Source organism: Thunnus thynnus, chromosome 4 (genome assembly GCF_963924715.1).
Source record: "Thunnus thynnus chromosome 4, fThuThy2.1, whole genome shotgun sequence".
Classification (NCBI taxonomy): domain Eukaryota; kingdom Metazoa; phylum Chordata; class Actinopteri; order Scombriformes; family Scombridae; genus Thunnus; species Thunnus thynnus.
Genome location: NC_089520.1, coordinates 29839517 through 29853770, shown reverse-complemented (window position 1 = coordinate 29853770; position 14254 = coordinate 29839517). Strand labels below are relative to the sequence as shown.

Below are 14254 nucleotides of genomic sequence, written 5' to 3'. Positions count from 1 at the left end.
TGTATCTATTTTTATTTATTGTCAATGTAACCTTGCTGTTTTGAATCTACTCAAAATTTAAATTATACATATGTGGTTTTGTTCTAAATAAACATAATAAATAAATATAAATATAATTTTTAAAAAAGAAATCTTGTCAGCAGCTAGGTTTTATTTATTTATTTTTTATTGAAGATGATTCATTTAGGAACATCAAGGCATAGAAACCATGACGACAATAAACACCTCTTAACATACAAGGCACATTAGATAAGAAAGATAAATTATTTAAAATAATAATATAATAACAGAAATTTAAAAAAAAAATACAAAAAACAACAAATGAATAATAATAATAATAACTGCATTCTTCCATAGTTGCTCTAGAGGTCATGAAATGTTTTCAGTTCCTCATAAGCTCTGAACAGAGACTTTGCATGTTTTCATTAGTCTTTAAACACTGAGATGATTGTCCACAAGGTCTCTTTTAAAAACAGAAACATGGGGTATATTCTTCCGTCTGGATGCTTGGATGAAAATTTTCTCCAGGAGTATCAGGTTGTTCAATGTCAACAATAAAAATCACTCTTAATGTCCTTAATGTTAATATCAAACACAATATTTTCTCTTGTGAGAGGGGCAAATAGTTGGATTTCGGTCAACACCCAGGTCTGAAAACCCTGCAGCCAGGTCCTTCCCCTCTCTGCAGGCTCCGCTTTCACTGCGTGCGTCTTTAGGCTCGTGCACATGTTCGTGCACTCATAAACTGGCATGCGCAGAAGCAGCAACACTTTGCCTGCAGATCACATGATATGACAAAGCAGCTGGCTACTTCCTGTGTAGACTGCTAGCAAATTCACATCCAGACAGCCGCAGCGACTGCGACTACTGTGTCATCCAAGATGCTGGCCCTCATAAACAGGCTTTTGGACTGGTTCAGATCCCTCTTTTGGAAAGAGGAGATGGAGCTTACATTAGTGGGACTTCAGTACTCCGGAAAAACCACATTCGTCAATGTGATTGCAGTAAGTAGCTAGCGAACAAGCGCAGTCAGTGCGGGCCTAGGCTACTACCTGGGAGAGGTTGTGGACGGTTTCTTTGGATATGTTTCAAATTAAGTTGACATCGTCGCATTTCTAGATTTATTTCTCCCAAATTTTGGGGCATGACTGGATGATTTAGTGCATTAAAACATGCACATATTGGTGCAGAAGCAACACTGATAACACATTTGCTGTTATTTTGTAATGCTAGCTAGAATGACGAAGTTCTTGGTATGACTGTGCGCTTACTTAGGAAATCGGTCATGTGAACGGACTTGTAAGAGCTTTGAAATAGCTGCTGGTGTGTCAACATCAACGATGTGTTGACAACCCGGCCACACTGGTTAAATTGGTAAACAGTCTTGTCTTGTCTACGTCATTTAGGGTGCAGTAAAGCGGACGAGGCCTGGAGCCACCGTGGCCACAGGCTGCCAGCTGTCTATATAACTAGAAAGGAGATCGGACACACACACACACACACACACACACACACATACACATATATATATTTATATTTATATTTATATTTGTATATATTTGCTGGAGATATTTTATTGTAAACCAAACATACGTAAGTGAGTTCAGTAACGTTATTGAAACTGGCTTTTGTCTGTGGTTCCTCCCAACAGAAATGTTACTGGGCTGTTCTGGATTTGTACTCGGCACGTTGTCATAACTAGCTGTTAATGTTAAAATATTTTATATTTGCCATTTTTGTTGGGCCTGTTTTCTGTTATGTCTTGCCTGCTTAGCCTGCCCCGCTACAGCCTTGGCAGGGCCTGCATTTAGGGTAAAGGTTATATTATGAAGTTCACTTTTGTTTATGTCTGTGTTTCTAGGCGATAGGCCACACCGTAATCTGAAGAAGTCAAGTTGTAGGCCACAGTACTGTAGCATCCCCCTCCCCTCCCCTCCCTTGCTGAGATTGATCACAAGAATACACAGTTTTCCGGCTCTGTTGTGGTCATGTCAGGTGATCTGTAACTAGGTTAGAACAAAGCTCCTGATACAGCCATTAGGAGGCTGTTGGACTGGGCCCAGGCCATATATGAGTCACACAACCAAGGATAATAAAGATATAGCATATTTGAATATTTTCAAATATTGTATGCTTCCAGTTTCTTAATTGGTTTAAAGCTAGGCGGTACCTTATTCAATAAGATTTGCTTGTGGAATATTTGGTTACAGAGTACTGTATGCTGATGAATAGATGGCATCATCTTAACATGACTCATGGAGTAAAAGGGCACATGTTTAAATTCAACTAAAGGCTTCAAGCAGCCAGAAATGACTCTTGCAGTCATATTTTATTAATTTATTGTGACCTCCTGCACAGAAATGATTCACATCCACAACGTGTTTCATGTGACTTCTGAATCAGATGAATCTCTGCTGCCATAAATTCACAGTGACACATTTTTATGAGACATTGACAATATATAGAATGTAAAGTACACAGATTGTAGAGATTACGTAGGATCTTGCATACAATGCAAGGAAGAGAAGAGGTGGATTAGATACATGTCAGTATTTGTAATTCTATTTCAACGCTTAATGTTTCAGTCGATGTGTGTCTTTTAACAACGTAACATGCAGTATTCACTAACATAACGCCCTTTGTCTTGCATTTGTCTCCTACAGTCAGGCCAGTTCAGTGAAGACATGATCCCCACAGTCGGTTTCAACATGCGGAAGGTCACTAAAGGCAATGTGACAATAAAGGTAGGCCAACAAGCAATGGTATGCAGCTGGATGCTTTCACTGTTCAACTGAAATCAGTTTTACACTGGACCAGTGCCAGCTGTATATTCTGCACTCTAGAGCAGTAATAGTGCTATGGTTGGTTTTATAAAGTGTACAAAATGTTAAGAGGTTTTGTTTAGCTTATTTTTCATTTTGTGCTTTTTCACCTCAGATATGGGACATAGGTGGACAGCCCCGCTTCAGAAGCATGTGGGAGCGCTACTGTAGAGGAGTCAATGCTATTGTGTAAGTTTGTACAGCAGATGCCCTTTGTGACTACAAATGTGCTATTTGTTTTTCTGAGGTCCCTGGAAACCTGAAAAACAAAACTGAAATCATATATAAAATTTTAATACAATTCTTACTGAAATGTTAATATTGATCATCTCTGTGTGTAATAGTGCCATTACAAAATGCTCCTCTGTAGATATAGTGTTTCACAAATCTCATGTTTTAAGTGTATTTGATTTTGGTGCTACCAAATTGTAAGTAGTTTTTTTTCCCCTTTGCAGTTACATGGTGGATGCAGCAGACCGAGAGAAGATAGAAGCTTCCAGAAATGAACTGCACAACCTTTTAGACAAACCACAACTACAAGGAATTCCCGTAAGAGGCCACTTGTGATTTATGGACCCAAAGCTCATGATGTCACAGCCACACCTTGGTTCATGACAGTGATTTCTTAGGGTCTAGTGACTCTAATCACAAGCCGTGATTAAACTCATAATTAGTAATCACTGCAACTAATGGCTTGCATTGACTCAGGCTTGATGACCTTACACTAAGTGGTCATTTGAACCCATGCCAGGATTTTTAATGACATTTCAATATCCACACTGACAGTTAAATTGACTTGACAGGGCTTGACGTGCTGACTCGATAGGCTACCAGCTGCTTTGACTTGACACCACACACAAGCGGTTTATTTTGTCCTAACAGTAAAGATTCGGTGATGGGTGCAGCACGTGGTTGAGAGAAATCCTTTAGATTGTCTGACCACATTGTGCGATAATGCTGATACATTGCCTTGTGAGTTATTGATCAGCTCTTTCTCTCTTTTTCAGGTTCTAGTACTGGGCAACAAACGAGACCTACCCAACGCACTTGATGAGAAGCAGCTCATTGAAAAGATGTGAGGCACTCAGATGCTGTATTTTTGTTAATAATCCTCCACAAACATTGCTTCTCGGGTTTCCGACAAAAGCTAATGTATGCAAAACCTGATGGTTAGTTTTCTGTCACCAGTGGATGATAAGTCAGTTTCAGTTGTGTCATGTTAGTCTTTCTCAGTGATGATTCAAAGATTATGAGTATTTAACTATACGCTATAAAAGTCAGCAGTATGTCCACATAAACACATAAATCTTGTGGAATCTCCTCCCAGAAGAGTAGAAGGTGTTATTAGCAGCCTATTAATGTCTACAGTCATACCTGTTGCAAGAGGAAACTAGTTGGACAGGCATCTGGCTTAAAGGCTTAAAAGTGTTCATTATTCATTCAAAGTGATATTTCCCTTTTATTTCAACGAAATAGTTGGACGAAATTTAGGCATCAGTTAATTAGATAGATGGATAGATTTATTTGACAACAATAAAAGTACATACAAGACTGCAATCACCCTGTCCTGACATACAATTCAATTATCGAGGATAACCAAAGGGGTAAGATGTTAGATATTCAAGTCAGGCAAGACCAGTTAAAACACATGCACCAACTGTACACAATCAAACAAAGCAACAGACCAGAACTGCAGCAATATTTTGTGAGGGGCACCTGTTGCATTATGATCTGCATGCAAGATGTACATTGCATGCATTTTTTTAATGTAAATTTCTTGCTAAACCAATTCTTACTATCCATATTCACATAACTGTTCCTTATATGACTATTAGGCTAACTACTTATACCATGAATCAAAAGCACACTGCATTAAAAACACTGCAGGGCAACACTTCCTGGGTTCCATACCGGCAACTTACTAAACAATCTAACAACTAAATTCTCACCGTTTAGCAGCAAAATAATAGACTCATAAATTTCACTCATGAGTACCCGTATTCTAAACGTCTACACAGGACTGCAGTAAAATTAGTCCATTTATCACTCACAGGGAAACAGTAAGTTAGACTTTTAGACAATTATGAGTACAGCTGCCAAGCACCTCATTGAAAAGCGTTAGAGCATTATACAGGACCTCATATTTATTGTTCATAGACCCCAATCTGTTATACAAAAAAGCCCCCATTAAACATGCAGTGCAATTTAACCTTAACTTATTGTTGCACACTTTCTTCCTTGCACAAACATGCTCCACTTAATCACCATCCAAGGCTTATTACTTTTCCATGTGGCACACTTGAACATTTCTTGGCTACTTCCATTCTCAGCTCATTCCTCACATTAAAAAAATGTGTGCTCTCCCTCACAGTTAGTATTTTAAAACTCACTTGGATCAGAAAAACAAGTTGATGTGCAGTAAACTAGCCTAGTGCATGGGATTTATTCTCTCCTTCATGCTGCTAGTTAATGTCTTTTTGTGAGAAAACACCTGGAGGCCCATCGGCTTGCGGTGTGAGTCAATGGGCTCACTTGTGCTGACAATAGTTTACTGCACACAATTTAGCTGCCAAGCCACTAGAGGGCGCAAACACACAGCTTCAAGTTACTGTAGGCCCCTCAGACTTAATCAGTATAGGGGCGAATAGTCATAAGTTGGAAGTTTTCAAACTTAAACTGGAAATGAATGTTAAAAATGTATTGATTGCTGTCAGGAGGAGTTAATGCAGTTAAACACAAGCTTCTTATTTGTACTTAAAGATTTCATGTTCGCTACTTTCCCCTCACAGGAACCTATCTGCCATTCAGGACCGAGAGATCTGCTGCTACTCTGTGTCCTGCAAAGAGAAAGACAACATAGGTAAAGATCAGATCAGTTGAAATGACTTTTTATCTTACTGCTCTTACGGACTCAAATGTTTTGTAATATATTAATCAGATGTGGTAGTAGTTATAAATGTTTCCCCGCCCCCCCCCTGCAGATATCACACTGCAGTGGCTCATCCAGCATTCAAAGTCACGGAGAAGCTGAGAGTGAAACCCAGTCGCAGCTCTGGCCTCAGCCCCTAATGGTCATGGGTCCTTGACAGTCATCCCTTCCACTGCCTCTGTGAAGTAATCCAGCTCTCTCTGCTCACTACCGTCACCACCTGCACCACCCCGTACACTACCATAGATGTGTAGCCCCTGTACAGCACTACCGCCACCCCAACTATCTGGAGTCTTGAAAAGTTGTCCCAGTACTGCGCTAGAAGGTGGATTGTCCATACCCATCATGCCTTATTGCCTGTCATTACAGACATGCTCTGTGTCTGTGCACATCGTGGAGGTTTTTTCTTTATGGGTTTTGTTCCCCTTTGACACAGGAATCTAATGATGTTGCAGTGTACTGCTCCCCTGGCTACATATTGGATGGAGCTCCTCTAATCCCACAATCAAAGATCCATTCTGTCGCCCGTCAACATTCGGTGTTTACATGACATTGCGTGATTGTAGTTTTTAACAGTTATTTGCCAAATGATGATGGTCGCTTGCGCTAATGCCTTCGATTCCTGATAAACTCTTAGCAATGTAGCCTGCATTTTGTGTGCTGGCATATGGAAGTATCTATTCTATAAGTGACTTGAATTAAAGTTTACACATACGGATCAATAGAAGGTAAGACTGTGAGTTGTTGTGTCTGAGGCAAAATCCTAAGATAGGTCATCAGAGTTTTAAGTGCCTTCGGCTGAGTGAGTTTTCCAATCAGACAGTTATTGCCCAACGCGACTTCTAACTCACTATTATAAAAAAAAACACTCAGTACAGACATGATATAAACCCCTTGATTACACTTAACATCTCTTGACAATCTCATTTTATGTTCTGTAATCACATAATCACATTCTGATGTCTGAGAAAAGACAGTACTGTACTAATGATGAAAAATGAGGAATGAGGTAATGGATGAGCGAGGCGAGTGAGAAAATGTTACATTCTGTTTGGTCGATGGGTAATTTGAATGCTATTTCTCTTGTAGCCTGTGACTTTTTATGTAGCTTGAAATGTGGGCTAACTGTTTGCAGTTCTCAGGTTGTTATAGGATTTTAAAAAATTGTCTGAACACAGTATGGGTGTGCCCAAGGATCTTTCTCGTAATCCCTACTTTGTTCAGGTCGGGTAACAGAAAACCAGTGTTAGTCATGATGGCTGAGCTTACAGAGAACAGAAGACAGTCCATTAGTTCAAAGCGTTGGATGCTTGATGTCATCCATGCTGGGTCACACCCTTGTCTGAATCCTGATGTCTATTTGTAAAGCCTTAGCAGCCCTCCAAAAACGACATATTGATTGATTGGTCATTTCCTTTCAGCGACAAGACAATGATTTCTCACAGGTTCGACCACTGTTCTCGGATTGATGCTTTGCATTAGCTTCAATCATGTATATTTATCTGCTCCTTGCTTGGCCAGTGCATCTTAATCAATTCAAAGTTTTATTGCAAGCGTCCCCGGATCAGGGTAAGTTATCCCTTCTGCAACAGTATGTAGGCCTACATGGCTTCGATTTCTGCATTTCACTGTACTGTTGTCTACAAATACATCACACGCTCTCTGTTATCTCACATGTGGTTCTGTGTCTTTTGGTGATTGTCGTAATCCTAAATGTCGATTGTTGGGACCACAGCAGCAGTGAGGGGCTGTAAAAGTGGGTGACTGTGTGGGTAATTGGGGAAAGCTTTGTTACCTGTGTAATAATATAGCCTATTTGCAATTTGTATGTGCATGTGCTAAACTTATTCACATTCAATTGCAGACTTTGTAAATAAGAAGTTAGCATTTTTATTCCAACAAATGCTCCTGTAGATGTCATGCATTCTTTCCCTGTGATTGCTAATAAATTTGTTTTTATTTTTAAGGATTTCGAGTCTGGCATCCAAATTTCTTGGGTAGTTGTCTATTAAATTATTTGCCACTAGGTGGAAGCAGAGGACTTTGACTGATTGTGGTGAAGTTTCAACAGACTGTAAACAAAGTTTTACCTAAAGTTCTCTTTTGTGTATGTGACATCATACCTGCTCTCCATTTCCTATATAGTGATCACTGTAGGGCTTGGTTTCTGTGCAGGTCATCTTTAAGGTATTTAGAATTGCACAAACTGTATATGAGTGGTTTGACTCCCACCTCAATTTATTCTTACACAAGTTCTCACTTAAACCTCATAACACCTTCACCCACAATAGATCCCAAATGAGAGATCCCCAGTTTCCTTGGTTCTCAAAATTTCACGCAGAGTCAACTTTGTACAACATTTGTTCTTACATATCCTATAATACATGTTTAACACCTTTCAGTGTTTCTTGGCAGAAAAATGGCTATTGTGCATAGAAATATAACACTCTGCTAAACAGAAGGTTAAGATAAGCGCAGGGAGTGTGCTGCAAACAAAGGGGCAATAAAGTGAGCCGTGTTCTCACAGCTGGAACTGCACAGAGCCATCGGAGAGCAGGCCTGGCTGTTAAAGCAGGAACACCTTAATTAATCTCATTTCTTAAACGCAGCATTTAATGAACAGCTGCTGGCATTTATTTTATGCTGGGGCAGTAGTTAGAACGTGTGGACAGATCTAGGTGTTATCTGATGAGTTCCATGGTTCAGTGGAGACCGAAGCGTGTCGGCATGGGAACTAGATGGATGTACGTGTGGGTCCTTGAGCGTGTGTGGTTTGCAATTGCAATGACCGCAAGGGATTAAGTAGTGGTTACAAACCTGCCACAAGGATTTATGTAGTAGAGCAGGTCATGGAGATGACCCAAAGGCGTGAAATACCATTAATGTAGTTACACTCCACTGCCAATGTGCTCATTATGTAATACAACATGTTTTGCACCTACCACCTGTCACAATTGCACTGTTTGTATGTTTTAAGTGTCCAAACTCTGTTGGGCCACACATAATATGATCACAATCACTTCTACATATCACTGTATTATAATCTGTTGTTGTTCAAATAATGTCCAAGTTTGTGTTTGCTTTGTATTGATATTGAACCTTACAACATAAAACAGCTGTTTGACATTGCAAGCATCCACTCAGCTCCCTGTCTGTAAAATGCCTGCTTGTATGATGCACAGAAACGGTTCCAGATTGGAGCTGCTGTTGCTTATACTTCTGTCTTTCCAGCAAACAGCCCTGGACAGTCTCACTCAACACTCAGTGGAGGAAGCCTGCGCTTTACTTTCACTCAATCGTCTGTCTGACAGCGCTGTAACAAGCAAACACATCACACCTTTATGCAACCTCACAATCCGTTTCTTTTACTAAACCTGTGCAACAATGTGCAAGGGAGAGGTCACACTGTTATCTGTGTAAGTCACAAAAGATTTTTTTGAGATAATGGTAAATGCCTGTCCAATACCAGATAAATTTGACTTTTCTTTACCTCTTTGTGGTTTTATATATATATATATATATGTGTGTGTGTGCTTTCGAGTTTATGAAGCATGTACATTGGTAGCATAACTACTGTACAATCCCTTTCAAGGCTGGAGCATTCCCATTTTCTTCCTCTTCTCTTTTTTTCTTTCTTTGTTTCATTAATCATCAGACAGGCCTGTAATAATATTTAGCCCAGCATTTAGACTTTCAGGTCTTACTGTTTACGATATACAGCATGTACAGTGAACCCACAGAGCATCTCACTAAATCCTTAAGCTGAGAACATGTGGCTTTAGAGGTGAAGGTCATTTCACGTCTGATTTACAGGGCCTGTATGGCTGTAAGTTTTCAACAGCAAAATATCTTAAATTCAGCAGAGAATTACAAAGGGGATGCAGCCTGCCTGACATTGTGACGTCACAAATGAAGCACAAGAGGAATTTCTCTTTCCTCATTGTGTTTTCTGCAGAGTTTTTATAAATATGCCACATGAAAACAACATAATAAATTTACTTGAATTCAAATGGCTGACAAGTAGACCTGTGAGACAGTTGCCTTCTAAATGGGACAGACCTATAAACAGCAATCATATTTGAGATGTGATTTCACAGTGGCCCAGGCCAATCACATATTTATTTACCACTGTTTGCCAGTAAGTCCTCTTTGTTCATGTGACAGAGATGACATCAGAGCACCACTGTCTGTAGCTGAGCTAACTATGGGGTAATTTGTCCTGGGATCTAACAGCCTTGCTTTTATGAGACGTAAATATGTTGTTCCAAAGTTCTTAAATTATAGTTTTGGGATTAGAGGTTTGTGGCCACGGCATTGACAGGCATCTGCAAACACCTCATTTAGGTCCCTGTGTGGACCATAATTTGGCACTAATCACTATGTGTGGAATGTCACATGATTAAGACAGAACTGCGTGACACATATCACCATCCTTTACTGCTCTACACCCTGTAAAACACAGATGGTTACATGCACACGCAGCTTAATAAGCCTCTGTAGACAAATACATTCCTCATCTCAGCTGGTTTACCCTGGCCATTTATTCACGTTTATTAATGCTGGTAATTTTGATTTTTAAATTAATTGTTTGAAAATTGTCTTATCTTTTAAATTTCTTTAATTTTTTGTTCTTTTTAAGACCAATTATAACATTTTAGAACATCAACAGATCTTTTTAAAATAGTAAAAAGTTTAGATAAGCATAATGTTTCATATGTAAATTATCATATTTTTAATCTTTGTGTTTGTGTTTTTTTTCAATTGATTTTGTGAATTGGAAAAGGCCATTATGGTGGGGTTTATTGATAAAGTAATCAAGCACAACATCTTAAAGGGGTAGAAAACAACTCAAACATAACCATCTTTCATGTTTTACACTACTGAAGTTTTCAATAGGCGTTGCTTTAGTTTCGAGCCATAACAGAACACCACTGTTTGAGCGGTAAAGGAGAAAGTTATTTTTTTATTTCAGGTAAACCATGACTTTCTCTTCTTTTTTGTGATTGTGGGTGTGCAGAAAAGCTGCTGAGACCTCCAAATGCAATAATTCCATTTCCACTCAGTGAGAGTAATCTTTCAGGTCCATTCTGTTATCCGGCGTCCTCTCAGATAGCCAGCTCCCCTGTGAACGCTTTCATACTCTCACCTCCCTGCCTCGGCTCCGACACTCTCCCCTCCTCAGATTCCATTAAAAACCATAACTTCAGCTCCTGGGGCTCTGATCAAATAGGGCGGCTAATGCATTTTTCCTGCGTTTTGATTTTTTTTCCCAATGTACCTCATATTTACATATAGATTGAGTATTTATCAGTCTGCATTTTAAGGCAGATTCACTGTAGTCCACTTTATTAAACCATGTTGGATTTATGTATATTTAATGAAAAGTTGATGTAGGGAGTGTAATTCTTTGAACAAGGGAGTATACTTGGTATGTGTGGGGAATAGTAATGCCATGGCCGTGAACAACTGAACTTGTAAGTCTTTAAAATTGTTTGCTGGCGTATGGTCAGTTTTTAATGCTACAGTGTCTATTCCTTTGCACATCTCCTATCAGTAGCTACACATGAACATTGTTCTAGAAATATTGTGTGGTTAAGAATAGCAAATATCAAATCTTCCTGCTGTAAAGCGGATGGAAGTGAGATAAGTCATCAGCCACACCTAAGTCATACAAGCTGGAGCAGATTTGATATGATCCATGTCCCCTCAGGTCACCTGCAGTCTCTCCTCCGCTGGCGTGAGCCTAGAGACACAAGGAGGACATTAGCGCAGTTAAAGGGATAGTTTGGCATTTTTGGAAATATGCTTATTCAGTTTCTATAGTAGATAAGAAGATAAGATCGATACCACTCTCGCATCTGTCCGTTAAAAACAAAGCGACTGCCAGCGAACGGTTAGCTTAGCTTAGCATTAAGACTGGAAGCAGGTGGAAACAGCTAACTTGACCTTGTCTGATGGCAACAAAATCCACCTGCAGCACTTCTACACCTTGATTGTAAACATGTTATATATCATTTGTTTAATACACAACTTTAAACTTCCTGGAGTCTCCTCTTGTTGCCTGGCAACATCATGGAAACCACTGCGGCTGGGTCAAGAAATAGTCCGGCACCTAACCCTCCATTATACCACTAATTTTTTACACTTTGGTTTTTGTATGGATTAAATGCAAAAGATATACTGTAACTTGTGAATTACTGATCTTTAACTGCGCTGATATGTGGCTTTTATGGTCTTTATGCTAAGCTAAGCTAACTGGCTGCTGGCTGTAGCTTCATATTTAATGGACAGACAGAGTGATGTCAATCTTCTCATTTAGCTCTCTGCAAGAAAGTGAATAAGTGTAATTCCCTATACTCCTTTAATGTAAAGTCAATACATTTCTTGTCCACTATACGTTGTACTCATTCAGAAACATTTCAATATTGTTAATTAAGAGCAGTTCATACATGTTGGTTTGCATGTGTATTCATTAGTCCATGCACACAGTCGTTTTTGTCTCTTCCGTTTTTTTGTAACTTGATTCATGAGTGTACCTGTAACCCTTCACCCATCTCTAAAGCCAAGCCTCAAGCTCTACGTAATCAGACTGGATTATTCATTAACGTACGTACTGGACCGTGGGAGGTCTTTAAACTACACAAAACAATTGTGATGAGAAGGGGAAAAAAAACATGTCACTGGAATGTGACTTTTCTGATAAATGTTCCAAATCACTACAAAGGATGTCCTCACTGTGCGCTCGCAGCTTTCCTGGTTGGAGGCTTGAGGAATCTGCTGTTCTTTGTTTGCGTGCAGCATCAGGTATGAGTGTGTTAAGAGGACTTTGCAGGGTCCTTGTGAGTCCTTTATCTTCCAGTCACCGTGGCTCGTAGATTGACAATGGATGAAAACCCAGTGGGTTGTGAATGGAGAGGCTGACAGGACAAATGGTGCACAGCAGGCGGGAATGTTGGAAAAAGTGATTAACAATAGAGGCAAAATAATGTAGTGCAAACATTGTAGCAACCTAAAGGCTCAGTGTAGAATGATGTTTTAGGTAGGGAAAGATTTAGTTTGATATTTCCTGTCCAAGGTTTTGTTTTGCACTTTTAGAAGAGACATACAAAAAATATTTTACTTTCATGTTCGTCTTCCTTTCAGTGATGAGCCTGTCTGCTAGAAAGGGTTACGCTTCATTCCCCATAACTTTCATCCCACCGCCCCCACTCCTTTAAATAATGCCTTGATGAGATGTTGGACTCAGCTCAATGAGAGGGACAGATGTTCCCTTGGGCCAGATGAACTGGGAACCTGTGACAGTTGGATTCAGACCAGGTAGCCTGCCTTTGATATCAGCAGAATCTTTCCTCTACAGGTAGCTGGCCTTGGCAGAAAACATGAGGCCAATCAGATGGAAGAACAGCCTTTACCTTGGTCTGATCCCCTGCCAGGGCACCTTTTGCAACTTTCCCAGAGTCAGGGCAGACACAGGGAGATTATTTATTCATCCTTACTGCACGTCACATCGCATGTGCAGCAAAGACGGAGTTAGCATAGCTCCAGATGAAAAGTAATTTCTGAAGAGGCCTCCAGTGTGTGATGTCATTTTGAGAGACAGGCCCTGATCTGCTGCTCCTCTGCAGGCTTAATCCTCTTGACTGCATTTGTTTAAATTTTTTTTTTTCTCATCCGTTTTTATATTACATGAGGGAAATATCCGCTGCTCTGTCTCTTGAGCAACATGATTTACTCTTGCTCATACAGTACAAGCAACAGTTTTCCCTGTGGGTTTGCGCTCCATTTTAAACAGCAAGAAGGCTGAAGTTTTGCTGATGAGAAACAGCTGTAGAATAAGCTACCTCAGTCACAGGAATAAGAAAAATAGCACTTTGGCAACTTTCAACCACCTGTCTGAACATACACACTTTTAGCTACAGGCAGCCTGCAGAGAGAAACATTGAAGTGTGCTGTATGCAGTGAAGTCTTACTAATACATACGAGATACTGAGTTTTACTATGACGTCCTTTTTTCTTTCCTATAACACGTTCATGTTTTCCACACAGTATTCTCTGTGTGAGAGTTTAATGAATTGTCCATTTTAATTTCACTGACTTGCCTGCAATGGTTTCCAAGTGGCAGTTTTGCTTTAGCATGTTGTCGTTGAGACATTTCCAAAGCAAACTTTCCAGTCATTAATTCCGTTGCCATGTTTTGTGTGAAGGGTTGCCTATCCAACCACCTCCATGTGTTATGGTGTAATTAAAGAAGTGTTTGAACAAGAACTGACGAAGAAAAGTGTTTGGATACACAGGAAGGGAGATGAGGCATGGCAATCACAGCTGAAGAAAGAATTACATTCTTTGACATAGTTAGCGTGTCCTTCGCACTAACTCTGCTGCCAAGTTACAAGCATTTCTGAGAGCATGATTAAAGGTTGCTTATAGAGAGCATTTTAGCACAGCATATGCATGTCCTTCCGTAAAGAAGCAAGCAGTACTGGAATGCTATTGTTTTACAGGA

General features: G+C 39.8%; 1 protein-coding gene across 1 annotated transcript; it reads left to right on the top strand.

Annotated features, from left to right (window-relative positions):
• The first annotated feature begins 784 nt into the window (after nucleotides 1-784).
• arl8bb (ADP-ribosylation factor-like 8Bb) lies at nucleotides 785-7720 on the top strand. Its single transcript, XM_067588258.1, has 7 exons — nucleotides 785-1004; nucleotides 2664-2744; nucleotides 2938-3011; nucleotides 3278-3371; nucleotides 3830-3897; nucleotides 5612-5682; nucleotides 5804-7720. The coding sequence occupies exons 1-7, from the start codon at nucleotides 882-884 to the stop codon at nucleotides 5851-5853; spliced, it is 561 nt and encodes a 186-aa protein (XP_067444359.1). The 5' UTR covers nucleotides 785-881; the 3' UTR covers nucleotides 5854-7720.
• Nucleotides 7721-14254: the final 6534 nt, after the last annotated feature.